Below are 12664 nucleotides of genomic sequence, written 5' to 3'. Positions count from 1 at the left end.
AACTGTACAACCTTTTGATCAGTTTATCCTAAATTTGTATGCATAGTGCAGGAGTGAACCTAGCCCCTCCAGATAATGGAAACACAGTTGCTGCATAGTCTTTGCATTCTGTGTTTACAGCTTTCACTCTGCGGTCCAAATTACACCTCACATTTATTCTTTGGGTCAGTACATTCACATCAATTTTATAGGTTTGTTATGTCTTAATACCTTTAAAACAAAATTAAAATATTTTGAAAAAAAATGTCTTTTACATACTTCCTCCATGACTTTTCCTCCAAATTTATTATAAGTAGGGGAAAGGTAAAAAAAAGTTGTGATCTAGAGATTTCCTGTTACAATGTTCATCGTATGGGATAATTACTGCATTTGTACTAATCAGGCATAGGGACACGGGATTCCTAGCATCCCCATGATTTCAGGGACACATCTCTGGTTCTGTCATTTGGTATATGATCATTTCTGCATAGTAACAAAAGGTAATGGGCACATTTACTAAGGGCTTTGTGCCAGTTTTTCTGACGGACTTTGCACGTTCTTTCTAAACTGCTTGCACAGATATTCAAGAAGTGTCTGTATCACAAAAGTTGGTGAACAGGTTTTTTTTTTTATCATTCGATTGCTTGTTAATTATAATACCCTGCAATACTGAGAGGTCTTATTGGGGCTGTCAAAGCAACAATCGATTTTGGGCGTTATTGGGCAGGGAATCTCCCTGTAGGCGTTTAAATGATGCAGTTGCGTTGACCGTGGCATTTAAGGGCCGTTCCACACTTGCGAGTGTGATGCGATGAATTTGCATCACACTCGCAAGGCATGCTGCTCAGATCGCATGGCCCGGACGCTGCAATCCGGGACTGAACTGACATGCTTAGTTCACTCCCGGTGTGCAGCGTTCAGGCCGTGCGAACCGAGCAGCATGCGTTGCGAGTGTGATGTGAGTTCATCGCATCACACTCGCAAGTGTGGAACGGCCCTAACGGGTGTTACACGGGGATATCAGCCATAAATTACAACTGAAACCCCGTATTTCCCGATTGCAGTTCAGTTCCAGTGATGAGAACCCATGTTGGCTGTGAAGCTGGTATACACTCACCTGCCACTTTATTAGGTACACCATGCTAGTAACGGGTTGGACCCCTTTTGCCTTCAGAACTGCCTCAATTCTTCGTGGCATAGATTCAACAAGGTGCTGGAAGCATTCCTCAGAGATTTTGGTCCATATTGACATGATGGCATCACACAGTTGCCGCAGATTTGTCGGCTGCACATCCGAATGTCCCATTCCACCACATCCCAAAGATGCTCTATTGGATTGAGATCTGGTGACTGTGGAGGCCATTTGAGTACAGTGAACTCCTTGTCATGTTCAAGAAACCAGTCTGAGATGATTCCAGCTTTATGACATGGCGCATTATCCTGCTGAAAGTAGCCATCAGATGTTGGGTACATTGTGGTCATAAAGGGATGGACATGGTCAGCAACAATACTCTGTGGCTGTGGCGTTGCAACGATGCTCAATTGGTACCAAGGGGCCCAAAGAGTGCCAAGAAAATATTCCCCACACCATGACACCACCACCATCAGCCTGAACCGTTGATACAAGGCAGAATGGATCCATGCTTTCATGTTGTTGACACCAAATTCTCACCCTACCATCCGAATGTCGCAGCAGAAATCGAGACTCATCAGACCAGGCAACGTTTTTCCAATCTTCTACTGTCCAATTTCGATGAGCTTGTGCAAATTGTAGCCTCAGTTTCCTGTTCTTAGCTGAAAGGAGTGGCACCCGGTGTGGTCTTCTGCTGCTGTAGCCCATCTGCCTCAAAGTTCGACGTACTGTGCGTTCAGAAATGCTCTTCTGCCTACCTTGGTTGTAACGGGTGGCGAGTTAAGTCACTGTTGCCTTTCTATCAGCTCGAACCAGTCTGCCCATTCTCCTCTGACCTCTGGCATCAACAAGGCATTTCCGCCCACAGAACTGCCGCTCACTGGATGTTTTTTCTTTTTCGGACCATTCTCTGTAAACACTAGAGATGGTTGTGCGTGAAAATCCCAGTAGATCCGCAGTTTCTGAAATACTCAGACCAGCCCTTCTGGCACCAACAACCATGCCACGTTCAAAGACACTCAAATCACCTTTCTTCCCCATACTGATGCTCGGTTTGAACTGCAGGAGATTGTCTTGACCATGTCTACATGCCTAAATGCACTGAGTTGCCGCCATGTGATTGGCTGATTAGAAATTAAGTGTTAACGAGCAGTTGGACAGGTGTACCTAATAAAGTGGCCGGTGAGTGTATACTATACTGGTATATACTAGCTTCACTGAATAAGTGTGCTGGTGGCGAGAGGCTGGTAGTAAAAGTGTCTGTTTTTAATAACTGAAACAATGTTGGTGCATCTGTTCGGTTGCATCAGATTTCTATGACGATCATACAAGGTTTCTTGTCCACAGCGCAGTCCGTTAAAAAAACGTATCCGTTTTAATTAAGATAATTGTTAAAACCGGTCAAAAACAGATGCGTTTTAAAAAAAACTGCATAAAAACGGCCCAAAAACGGGTTCAAAACGCCACGTGTGATTTCAATTAAATTTTTATGAAAACAATAAAAAAAACAATCAAGCATGATCTATATGCAACGCAACAAGAAGCACTCAGGGACCCAACATTTCTGTCAATTTTTTCATCCCTTGTAATACTAACAATTCCTTTATTTATATAGCGCATGCAGATGATGCAGCGCTGCACAGAGTTTGCCAAATCAGTCCCTGTCCACAATGGGGCTCACAATCTAATCAACCTACCTGTTTAGGACTGATTAGGACTGATCACCCAGGGGGTGAGCCCAGCAGCAGCCATCACGCCAAAAACAGACTTTATAGTCACAATAGATATGCGCTGATCATGCAAGAGTCCAACTATTTGAGACACACTTGTTTTTATTTGTACATTACTGGTAGCAGACTGGCCACAGGCGTCGCCTCACTAGAGGGCCGGCCACAGGCGTCGCCTCACTAGAGGGCCGGCCACAGGCGTCGCCTCACGTGAGGGCCGGCCACAGGCGTCGCCTCACGTGAGGGCCGGCCACAGGCGTCGCCTCACGTGAGGGCCGGCCACAGGCGTCGCCTCACGTGAGGGCCGGCCACAGGCGTCGCCTCACGTGAGGGCCGGCCACAGGCGTCGCCTCACGTGAGGGCCGGCCACAGGCGTCGCCTCACGTGAGGGCCGGCCACAGGCGTCGCCTCACGTGAGGGCCGGCCACAGGCGTCGCCTCACGTGAGGGCCGGCCACAGGCGTCGCCTCACGTGAGGGCCGGCCACAGGCGTCGCCTCACGTGAGGGCCGGCCACAGGCGTCGCCTCACGTGAGGGCCGGCCACAGGCGTCGCCTCACGTGAGGGCCGGCCACAGACGTCTCCTCATTAGGGTGATGGCACACATGGTGTTTTGAACGTGATTTTGGGCCGTTTTTAAGCAGTCAATCAAAAACCGCATGTTTTTTTAAAAAACGTATCAGTTTTTGACAGGTTTGAATTAACATAATTGATCAAACCTGTCAAAAACTGATGCGTTTTCAAAAAAGAACGGCACGGCCCGATCGCATCGGCTTTTCTAGGGAAACCCCCTGCAATCGGGAACGAGCTGCCGGTGTTTTGCATTAAAGTAACGCAAAACACCGTTGGCTCGTTCCCGATCGCAGGCGTTTAGGCTGCAATTGCAAACGTGTGACAGCGTGAAATAGACCAAAGGGTGTAGCACAGCCCAGGTATATGTGAGCCGAATGCACAAAGGACAAAGTCAAACCAAAACATAAGAAGAAGAGTGCATCCAAGAGGCTCATGGGGTAATGCAAAATCAAATATCAAATTTTATTAGTACAAGACAGACAATAAACAACACTCTTAAAAACATTTAAAACACATGATGTACAGACCAAAACAATGTACAGTGACCTGGTGTAGGTACACCGTAACTGCCCCCTGTCAATCACTGAGTAGTGATATTATACCTCCCAAGAAATTCTCAGCCTGATCATAAAAATGAATAAAGTGCCAAAAGTGCTACATACATGAGAAAATCAACAGTCCTCTATGTCTACAAAGCTAGAGAATACCCACTGTCGTAGTATGAACGTGTGACAGCACCCTTAGAGTGCCAGCCACAGACAACATCTTATTAAAATGCCAGCCAGAGATGCCATCACAGATGTCATTGTCTCCTCATTATCACATCACCAATGTCCTATTTTAGCAGGATAACAATCGCTGCCTCATATTAATATAATAATCACAGTTGATTTAATCTCCTTGCAGTGTCTTACACTACCAATAACAGATCAGAGCCGAGCTCGGCCACATAGACTCGTGATTAGCCCAGTCAGGACTGGGCCCCCTGTCATGTGCAGGGTGAAAGGTCAGAAAGTCAGCGCAACGCATCACCCGGAACATCTGAATACCAAAACATAACTCCGTGTCAGGAGACGTCTAGTAAGATGTACTCCCGGGAGTCACTCATGTTATAAATTTATAACCATTTCCAGGCGATGCCGGTTTCCATGGTAATAAACCACGGTAGTCAAGGGACTGGTCACTTCCGCCGACGTAAGGAGGGACACGTGGATCCAAGATGGCGGCCGTTGCGGTAAGTGTTGGTGTCGGTGTCTCCGTTGGGTTTGGGGTTTACTGGGGGGGGTAATACATGTAGGTTGGAGGTAAACAGGACTGCCCGGTTGACACAGCGTCCGGCAGAAAGCAATGGAGGTGCGAGCGGAACCGGAAATGGAGCTGAGGGGCCTGAGATCCCGGAAGTGGGGATCTCTACAACCCCCCTTCTATTATTTGGGTACACCACACCAGAGCCCGACATATATACAGCTTCATATATCTCCACAGTTATCATATAGGACAGATCCCTCCTCTGTAATATTGGGGGCTGAACCCTCAATGACTTTGTGTTACAGTGACAGCAGCAACCCCTCCCCCGCCACATATAAGGAGCCACCTTACATTACTGAACGCTCCAGACCCCGACATAGGGCCAGTGCACACCTCAAGTTATTCCATAGGCTGTTATTGTGGGGGAACATAAAGAACAAGTGTCTCCATTATACCTCCACGCCCAATAATAGCTGATGGAGTATCTGAGGTGTGAACTGGAGCTTAGTTTAATCATATGCACTTCTATGTTACAGATCTGGTATCCTCCCCTTTAATGCCCTAGTTATATGAGGCAACCTTCTTCTAACATGACAGCCTGATGCCTGTAGTGTCTGTTGTACAAGAGTCGCCTTGTTGGTGTGTTAATTGAGCTTTTAGAGGCTGTAATGCTTCTGGATTGTGGGCTATAAAATTTAGATGGAGTACATTTCCAGAGGTGGTGTACTGCAAATAGAACATGTGATTGCAGCCTGACAGATCTGGGCAGTCTGTGCTTCACTAGTTTGTCAGGAAGGACACCAGACCTAGCCAAATGTAGCTTACCACGTCTCTAGTGATGCAATTCACATAACTCTGGACGTGGCTAGGTCAATTATATGACTTGCCACGCAGGTCGAAGTTAGAGTATACAAAGAATGATTTTCCATGATGGAGGGCTTTGCAGGGATTCGCTGTGAGTATCATCACCAGTGCGCAGGTCTTTGAAATCACTGATCTGGTCCATGATGGGGGGCACGTGCACCACCAACATTTAAACACAGGTATAAGAGGTGGTTTACAAACAAACTCTTGCCCACATTTATTAACCCCTTAAGGACGCAGCCATTTTGCAGGTTAAGGCTCAGCCCGATTTTTTGGATTCTGACCTGCGTCGCTTTGTATGGTTATAACTTTTGAACACTGTTACTTATCAAAACGATTCTGAGATTGTTTTTTCCCCACATGTTGTACTTCATTTTAGTGGTAAATTTTGGCTGATAAGTTTTGCGTTTATTTACAAAAAAAAAGAAAATATGATAAATTTTTTGAAAAATTTGCCATTTTCGAAATTCAAAATCATTGCGTTTCCAGGCAGATAGATTTACCACCTAAATAAGTTGCTGAATAACATTTCCCATTTGTCTACTTTACATTTTCATAATTTCTGAAATGTCTGGATAATTTATTTTGATGTCACGCGGCTTACAAAAAGAATATCGCTTTTCCGGATTTTCAGAATTGACTATTTTGGGGATAAATACAGTTTGGAATGAAATTTTACATATTTAGCATCAAAACCCCCTATATAACCAACCCATTTTCAAATTTGCACCCCTCAAGCTATCAGAAACAGCATTTATGAAGATTGTTAACCCCTTGAGATCTTCATAGTAATTGAATAAAAATGGAGGTGAAATTTAGAATAGTCAAATTGTTCCCTTATACGTTCATTTAGCCCTAAAATTTACACATTTCCAAAATATAAAAAGAGAAAACCCACCATACAATTTGTTCTGCAATTTCTCCTGAGTACAAAGACCCCCCACATGTGGCCGTTACTTGTTTTATGGGCGCACAGCGAGACGCAGAAGGGAAGGAGAGCCCTGCAGCTGTCAGGATTTTAGTTTCCTCATTGGCCCCTTTTGAAGGCTATAAAATTTTCGCTTTTGCGTTATTGGGGCCATGTGATGCCATTTTTTTTGTGCGATGAGATGCTTTTTCCATTGTTACCATTTTGGGGTTGGTATCACCTATTGTGTTCACCGTATAGACTAATAATCATGTTATCTTTATTCTATGGGTCGATACGATTACGGGGATACCAGACTTGAATATATTTTCTGACGTTTTACTAAATTTGTCAAACAAAACCCTAATGTGGGGAAAAATCTATCATTTATGTATTGCCGTCTTCCAAGTGGCATAACATTGTTACTTTTTTGGCTACGGAGCTGGTTGATGGCTTATTTTTTGCGGGACATGTTGTACTTTGCACCAGTATCATGTCGGAGTACACATGGTTTTTTGATCGCATTTTATAGCATTTTTTGTGGGATTGAATAGCTAAAAATCATAATTTTTGGAAGGTTTATAGCAGTTTTTTTTTACTGCGTTTATCGTGGGGGTTCAATAATGATTTACTTTTATTCTACGGGTTGTTACGGACGCGGTGATACTATATATGTGGGGTTTGTGTTATGATTTAGACTTTTTTTTTAGTTATATGTCTCTTTATATGTTTTGGGGGTTTTGGGCATTTTTAGTGATTTATTACTTTATTTTTTTATTGAATAACATTTTTTTTTTTACTTTTTCACTTTTATACCATGGGACATGAAGAAGCAATCATCTGATTGCTTCTTCATGATAATATTCTGCAATACTCATGTATTGCAGAGTATTATCAGTGTCAGCCTATACACTTGCATAGGCTGGCACTGTGCCAGTAAGATGACGTCACAGACGCCATCTTACTGGCAATTCTTGCAGGTAACTCTGGGGTCCAGATCGGACCCCAGAGTTACTATAGCAACGATCGGCGCCCCCCGAAAACGGTTCGGGGGGCCGATCGTGGGGGAAAGACCCCCCAGAGGCATGTTAGATGCCGCGGTCGCGCTGACCGCGGCATTTAACGGGTTAAGCACCCGCGATCGGAGTCAACTCCGATCGCGGGTGTTACACTGGGGTGCCGGCTATTAGTTACAGCCGGCACCCCGTGTTTCCCGATGCCGGTTCGGCTCAGATCTTGAGCTGAACCGGCATGGGCTCAGCGTCCGATATATCGGACGCTGAGCGCTAAGTCATTGAGCTCAGCGTCCGATATATCGGACGCTGAGCGTTAAGGGGTTAAAGGGGCTGTCCACTTTTAACAAATAATTGATATTGTGTAAGCAAAAGTTATAATTTTCCAACATACTTTCTGTATTAATTCCTCGCTGTTTTCTAGGACTGATTTGGCAAGCTCTGTTTTGTGCTGCATAATCTTTGTGCGCTATATAAATAGGAATTATTATTAATTAGATCTCTGCTTGCTGTCCTTCTATAGAAAGCTTCTGTGTTTACTCTCACTGGATAGAAATCTGTCCATGGTCCTGTGATGGACACGCAGATGCATGAAACATTAGTATTAGGCTGGCGCCACACGTGGCGCTTTGTCTGCGCTTGCAAACGCAGACAAAGTCGCGCCCACCAGGGCGGGCCTCGGCCCGATCGCATCAGTGTTTCTATGGAAACGCCTGCGATCGGGAACGAGCGGCTGGTGTTTTGCGTTAATTTAACGCGAAACACCGGCGGCTCGTTCCCGATCGCAGGCGTTTCCATAGAAACGCTCATACGATCGGGCCCAGTGGGCGCGACTTTGTTTGCGTTTCCAAGCGTTTTGAACCTGTGGCGTTTTGAACCTGTGTTAAGTCATGCGTTTTCAGTCCGTTAAAAAACGAATCCGTGTTTGTCCGGACAAAAATGGATGCGTTAAAAAAAAAAAAAAAAAAGCATATTTTAACCCCTTCGTGTCTATGCCATTTTAGACCTTTAGGACCAGGCCTGATTTTTAAAATTTGCCCTGTGTCATTATAGGAGGTTATAACTTTTTGACACTTTAACATATCCAGGGGATTTTGAGATTGTTTTACCGTCACACATTGTACTTCAAAGTAATATTAAAATTTTGATGATATCTTTTTTGTTTAGACATGAAAAAAATTGAAATTTGGCAAAAATTTCTAAAAATTCTTCATTTTCATAGTTCAAAATGTTCTGCTTTTCAGGCAGATAGTCATAGCACCCAAGTAACTTTATAACTAACATTTCCCGAATGTCTGCTTTATATCGGAACAGGGTTTTATGCATCTTCTCTCTTTTCTAGGTTGTTAGGAGGTTCAGAATTTTGGGAGCAATTTTTCTCATTTTTAGGAAAAACGCCAAAACCCTTATTTAGAGGCACCTCCTCAGCTTTAACTGACTTTGAGAGGCCTAAACAGCATTAAAACCCCATGTATCACGCCATTTTAGAAACTACACCCCTCAATGTGTAAAAAAATCAACTTTAAGAAGTATGTTAACCCTTTAGATGCTTCACAGTGGTTAAAACAAAATGGAGGTCTAATTTACATTTGTAATTTTTTTTAGACAATATATTAATTTTGGCCAAAAATTAAACCGTCACAAAGTATTAAATGACAAAAAACTCCACAAAGTTTGATACCCAACGTCTCCCGAGTATGAGGATGCCCCATATGTGGTGGTGACTGCTGTAAGGCCGCACGGCCGGGCATAGAACGGAAGGAGGCGCCATTCAGAGCAGATCTGCAATGTCACATCTTACAGGCTATAAAATGTTTATTTTTTTGTAATTTGGACATATGGGGGATTATTTTTTTGTGGATGAGATCCACTTTTCAGGTACATAATTTACGGGGGGGCCGAATAGCTAATAATCAGATTTTATTAACTCTTTCTTGGTGGTGGTTAAAAAAAATCATTCTTGTTTATGGTTTTTAGCATTTTTTCCCCCCGACGTTCACCATACCATAAAAATAATGCGTTATCTTTATTCTACGGGTCATCACGATTACGGCGATACCCCATTTATATGGCTTTTTTATGGTTAACTTGTTTTGCAGAATATAGAACTCATTTGTGCGAAATTTGCTTGTTTTTGTATCGCCATGTAACAATGGGCAGAACATTTATATTTTTTTGTTTACAGCGCTGGTTTAGAGCTTATTTTTTGCGGGACAAGCTGTACTTTTTCTTGGTATCATGTTGGGGTACATTTTACTTTTTTATCACTTTTTATGCACTTTTTATGCGGTCAGATGTGAAAATTTAATAATTTTCGTGAGGTTTTTTTGTGTGCTTTTTTACGGCGTTCACCGTACGGGTTCAGTGACCATTTTATTTTATTGTACGGGTTGTTACGGACGTTGTGATACCCAATATGTTGAGTTTTTTTGGTGATTTTCATTTTTTTTTATGTTTTATTTGATTACTGCTTGGGACGGGACTTAAGGGGACTTTTATTCTTTTTAGATAATTTTTTTTTAGTTGCACCTTTTTTTTTAACTTTTTTTTTACTGTTTTATTTTATCCCAGGGTGGGACATGAACAAGTGATCATTTGATCACTTGTTCATTGTAATATGCTGCAATACTAATGTATTGCAGCATATTACATAGTCAGCCTATGCATTCTGCATAGGCTGACAGCTGCACTGTTAGATCGTGCACAGTGCACGATCCTAGCAGGCAGCTGCCATAGGCAGCCCAGGGGACCTGATGGGCCTCAGGGTTGCCATGGCAACGATCAGCACCTCCGTGCCCTGCACGGAGGGTGCCGATCGTCGCGCCGATGCACCATAGACGCCGCGGTCACTATGACCGCGGCGTCTATAGGGTTAAAAAGTCGTGATCGCGATAGTCGCGATCCCGGCTGTTACTGCGGGATCCCAGCTACCGCGTACCGCTGGGATCCCGCGGCGATCGCAAGGGCTCAGCTTCTGAGCCCGGGTGATCGCCATGACGTGATACTACGTCAAGGTGCGGGAACGACCCGCATCCTATGACGTAGTATCACGTCAAGGTGCGGGAAGGGGTTAACAGACTGTAAGCACATGACTTAAAATGGGTTCAAAAAGCCACGTGTGACACCACCCTAATAAGAACTGTGGGATAATAACTGACACGTGCACCTGCATGTCCATCTCGCCACCATGGACAGATTTCTATCCACTGGAAGAAAACACAGAAGCTTTTTATAGCAGAACAGCAAGCAGAGATCTAGAAAACAGTGAAGAATTGATACAATTTTCCAATATACTTTCTGTATAACTTTTCATTACACAATCAATATTAATTATTTGTGGACAACCCCTTTAAAGCCTTTGTGCCAGTTTTCTGTCTGACTTTGTACTAGAGAGAACGTTTAAACTGCTTGCACATGCGTTTATAAAGTGTCTGCGCCAGTTTTGTGTTGTGGCTTCAATCTTTTGGAGCAGTGCAGGGAGTGCCAGATTCATTAAGACCGGGCGCCACATTTCATGAATCTGTTTTACGCTGCACGCTCTACAGGCAAAATACACAATGTGGGCTACTATGTACGAAGAGGGCACTGCTGTTGAGGTGTGTACAACGTTATGTTCTGCATCAGCTGAGGCATGTATAACATGGTTCCCTAGGAGTTGAGGTGTGTATTATGATGAATCGCAGCAGTTGTGCATAGGAGCAGTATTACAGTAGTTAAGCTCTTGGGTGTAGCGTGCAGTATTGGGTCCCTTTCTCTCAAGCATTTTATACTCGAATTGCGCTCGGTCTGAACTCTGACACAAATATTGTCTTTTTTAGTTATCAGTTATTTTCTTTTTTTTTTTTTCCCACTGACTACTGCATAACACAGCATGTCCGACTTCGATGTCCAGTGAAGTTGAGTTTATGGTAGAGTAATGTTGTAAAGCTGCTGTCATCTTTCTGCTGACTCGCAGTAGGTGAAGTGTGTTACAGATTGAAGAGTAGATCAATTTTAGTTTATCAACTTTTCAGTTTATGGATGGGTTAAAGGGGAACATACTATATTCTGTCTGTGAGAAACCAATGCATTTCTGACCTTGTCTCATGCATTAACCTCCTTAATTTTTACCCTCATGACCTTCCTAAATGTTTGTGCTTACATACAAGTCCCATTAAATGGTTTGTGTAAGTGCCTACTGCAGCATTGATGACTTTATATTATGTATGAGTCCATGTTGTAGGGTGTAGAATTTGTAGACTAAGAATGTTCATTCCTGATACCTGGCTCATGGAAAGGTGCTAGTGACCCAACAAACAAGGAAAATGTTTACTTTTTGTATGGGGTAATGAGTCTTTGGCATTTCTATATTTGATGCTAGTAGATATACCTTTGTTTGTGTCTTCCAGGTTAGGGGTGTCTGGCTGCTGCTCAGCTTCTCCTTGCTCTATAAAGCCACTGCATTCTACGTCCCTGGTGTAGCACCAATAAATTTTCGCCAAAATGATCCTGTAGATATAAAGGTAAGTGAGTGTCTGCCATCAAGATTTGTGGTAACACATAACTGGTGGGTGGTCAACTGTTACCTGCCAACCCATCTCCTCTGCAGGCTGTGAAGCTGACCAGCTCCCGGACTCAGCTGCCATATGAATATTACTCCCTTCCGTTCTGCCGGCCACCACAGGTCACCTACAAGGCGGAAAATCTGGGTAAGCGTCAATGTGGTTAAGTATGTGTTACAATGTGGTCACCTTAGGGTAGGTGCCCCTCGTGCAGTCCTAGGTTTGTAACTAAATATTCTAATTAGTTCAAAGAATTTGGGCACTACAGTTTTGTTTCGTAAAAGCTACTTACCAGTTCCCTGGAAATAACCAGAATCCGTTTTTAAGCTATAAATTTACATTATAAATTATATTGAAATATACACAAGTGCCCCCTCAAAACAATGTAATTTTTAAAGCGGACAACCTAACAATTTCACTTATCTTAATAAACTGTTGAATCACCTTCATGCACCTTTGTGACAAACAGGCAAAACAAGAACAAACATGCATATAAACATTGGTTAGGAACCAGGACATCTTCTATAATGAAATGCACATTCTAGTTTTATGTGGCCCTATATCTGAACTGGTCTTTGTAAAGGCAACAAATTGGCCCCCTTACAACAGATATAGAGAATTGAATGGGGGGTTGTAAAGGATTGTACTGGCATACCAGCCTAGATAAAGTCAGAAATTCGTT

General features: G+C 43.3%; 1 protein-coding gene across 1 annotated transcript in view; it reads left to right on the top strand.

The window, feature by feature from the left end:
* The first annotated feature begins 4347 nt into the window (after positions 1–4347).
* The window catches only part of TM9SF4 (transmembrane 9 superfamily member 4), a 28347-nt gene continuing 20030 nt past the window's right edge, over positions 4348–12664 (top strand). The window contains exons 1-4 of the mRNA XM_072110741.1: positions 4348–4415; positions 4543–4643; positions 11830–11943; positions 12030–12129. Of these exons, the coding sequence (XP_071966842.1) occupies positions 4629–4643; positions 11830–11943; positions 12030–12129 (229 nt within the window). The 5' untranslated portion in view covers positions 4348–4415; positions 4543–4628. The remainder of the gene's footprint in view (positions 4416–4542; positions 4644–11829; positions 11944–12029; positions 12130–12664) is intronic.

The sequence above is a fragment of the Engystomops pustulosus genome, chromosome 6, assembly GCF_040894005.1.
Source record: "Engystomops pustulosus chromosome 6, aEngPut4.maternal, whole genome shotgun sequence".
Lineage (NCBI taxonomy): Eukaryota > Metazoa > Chordata > Amphibia > Anura > Leptodactylidae > Engystomops > Engystomops pustulosus.
The sequence above is the reverse complement of the archived record's forward strand: the minus strand, read 5'-3'. Positions and strand labels throughout refer to the sequence as shown.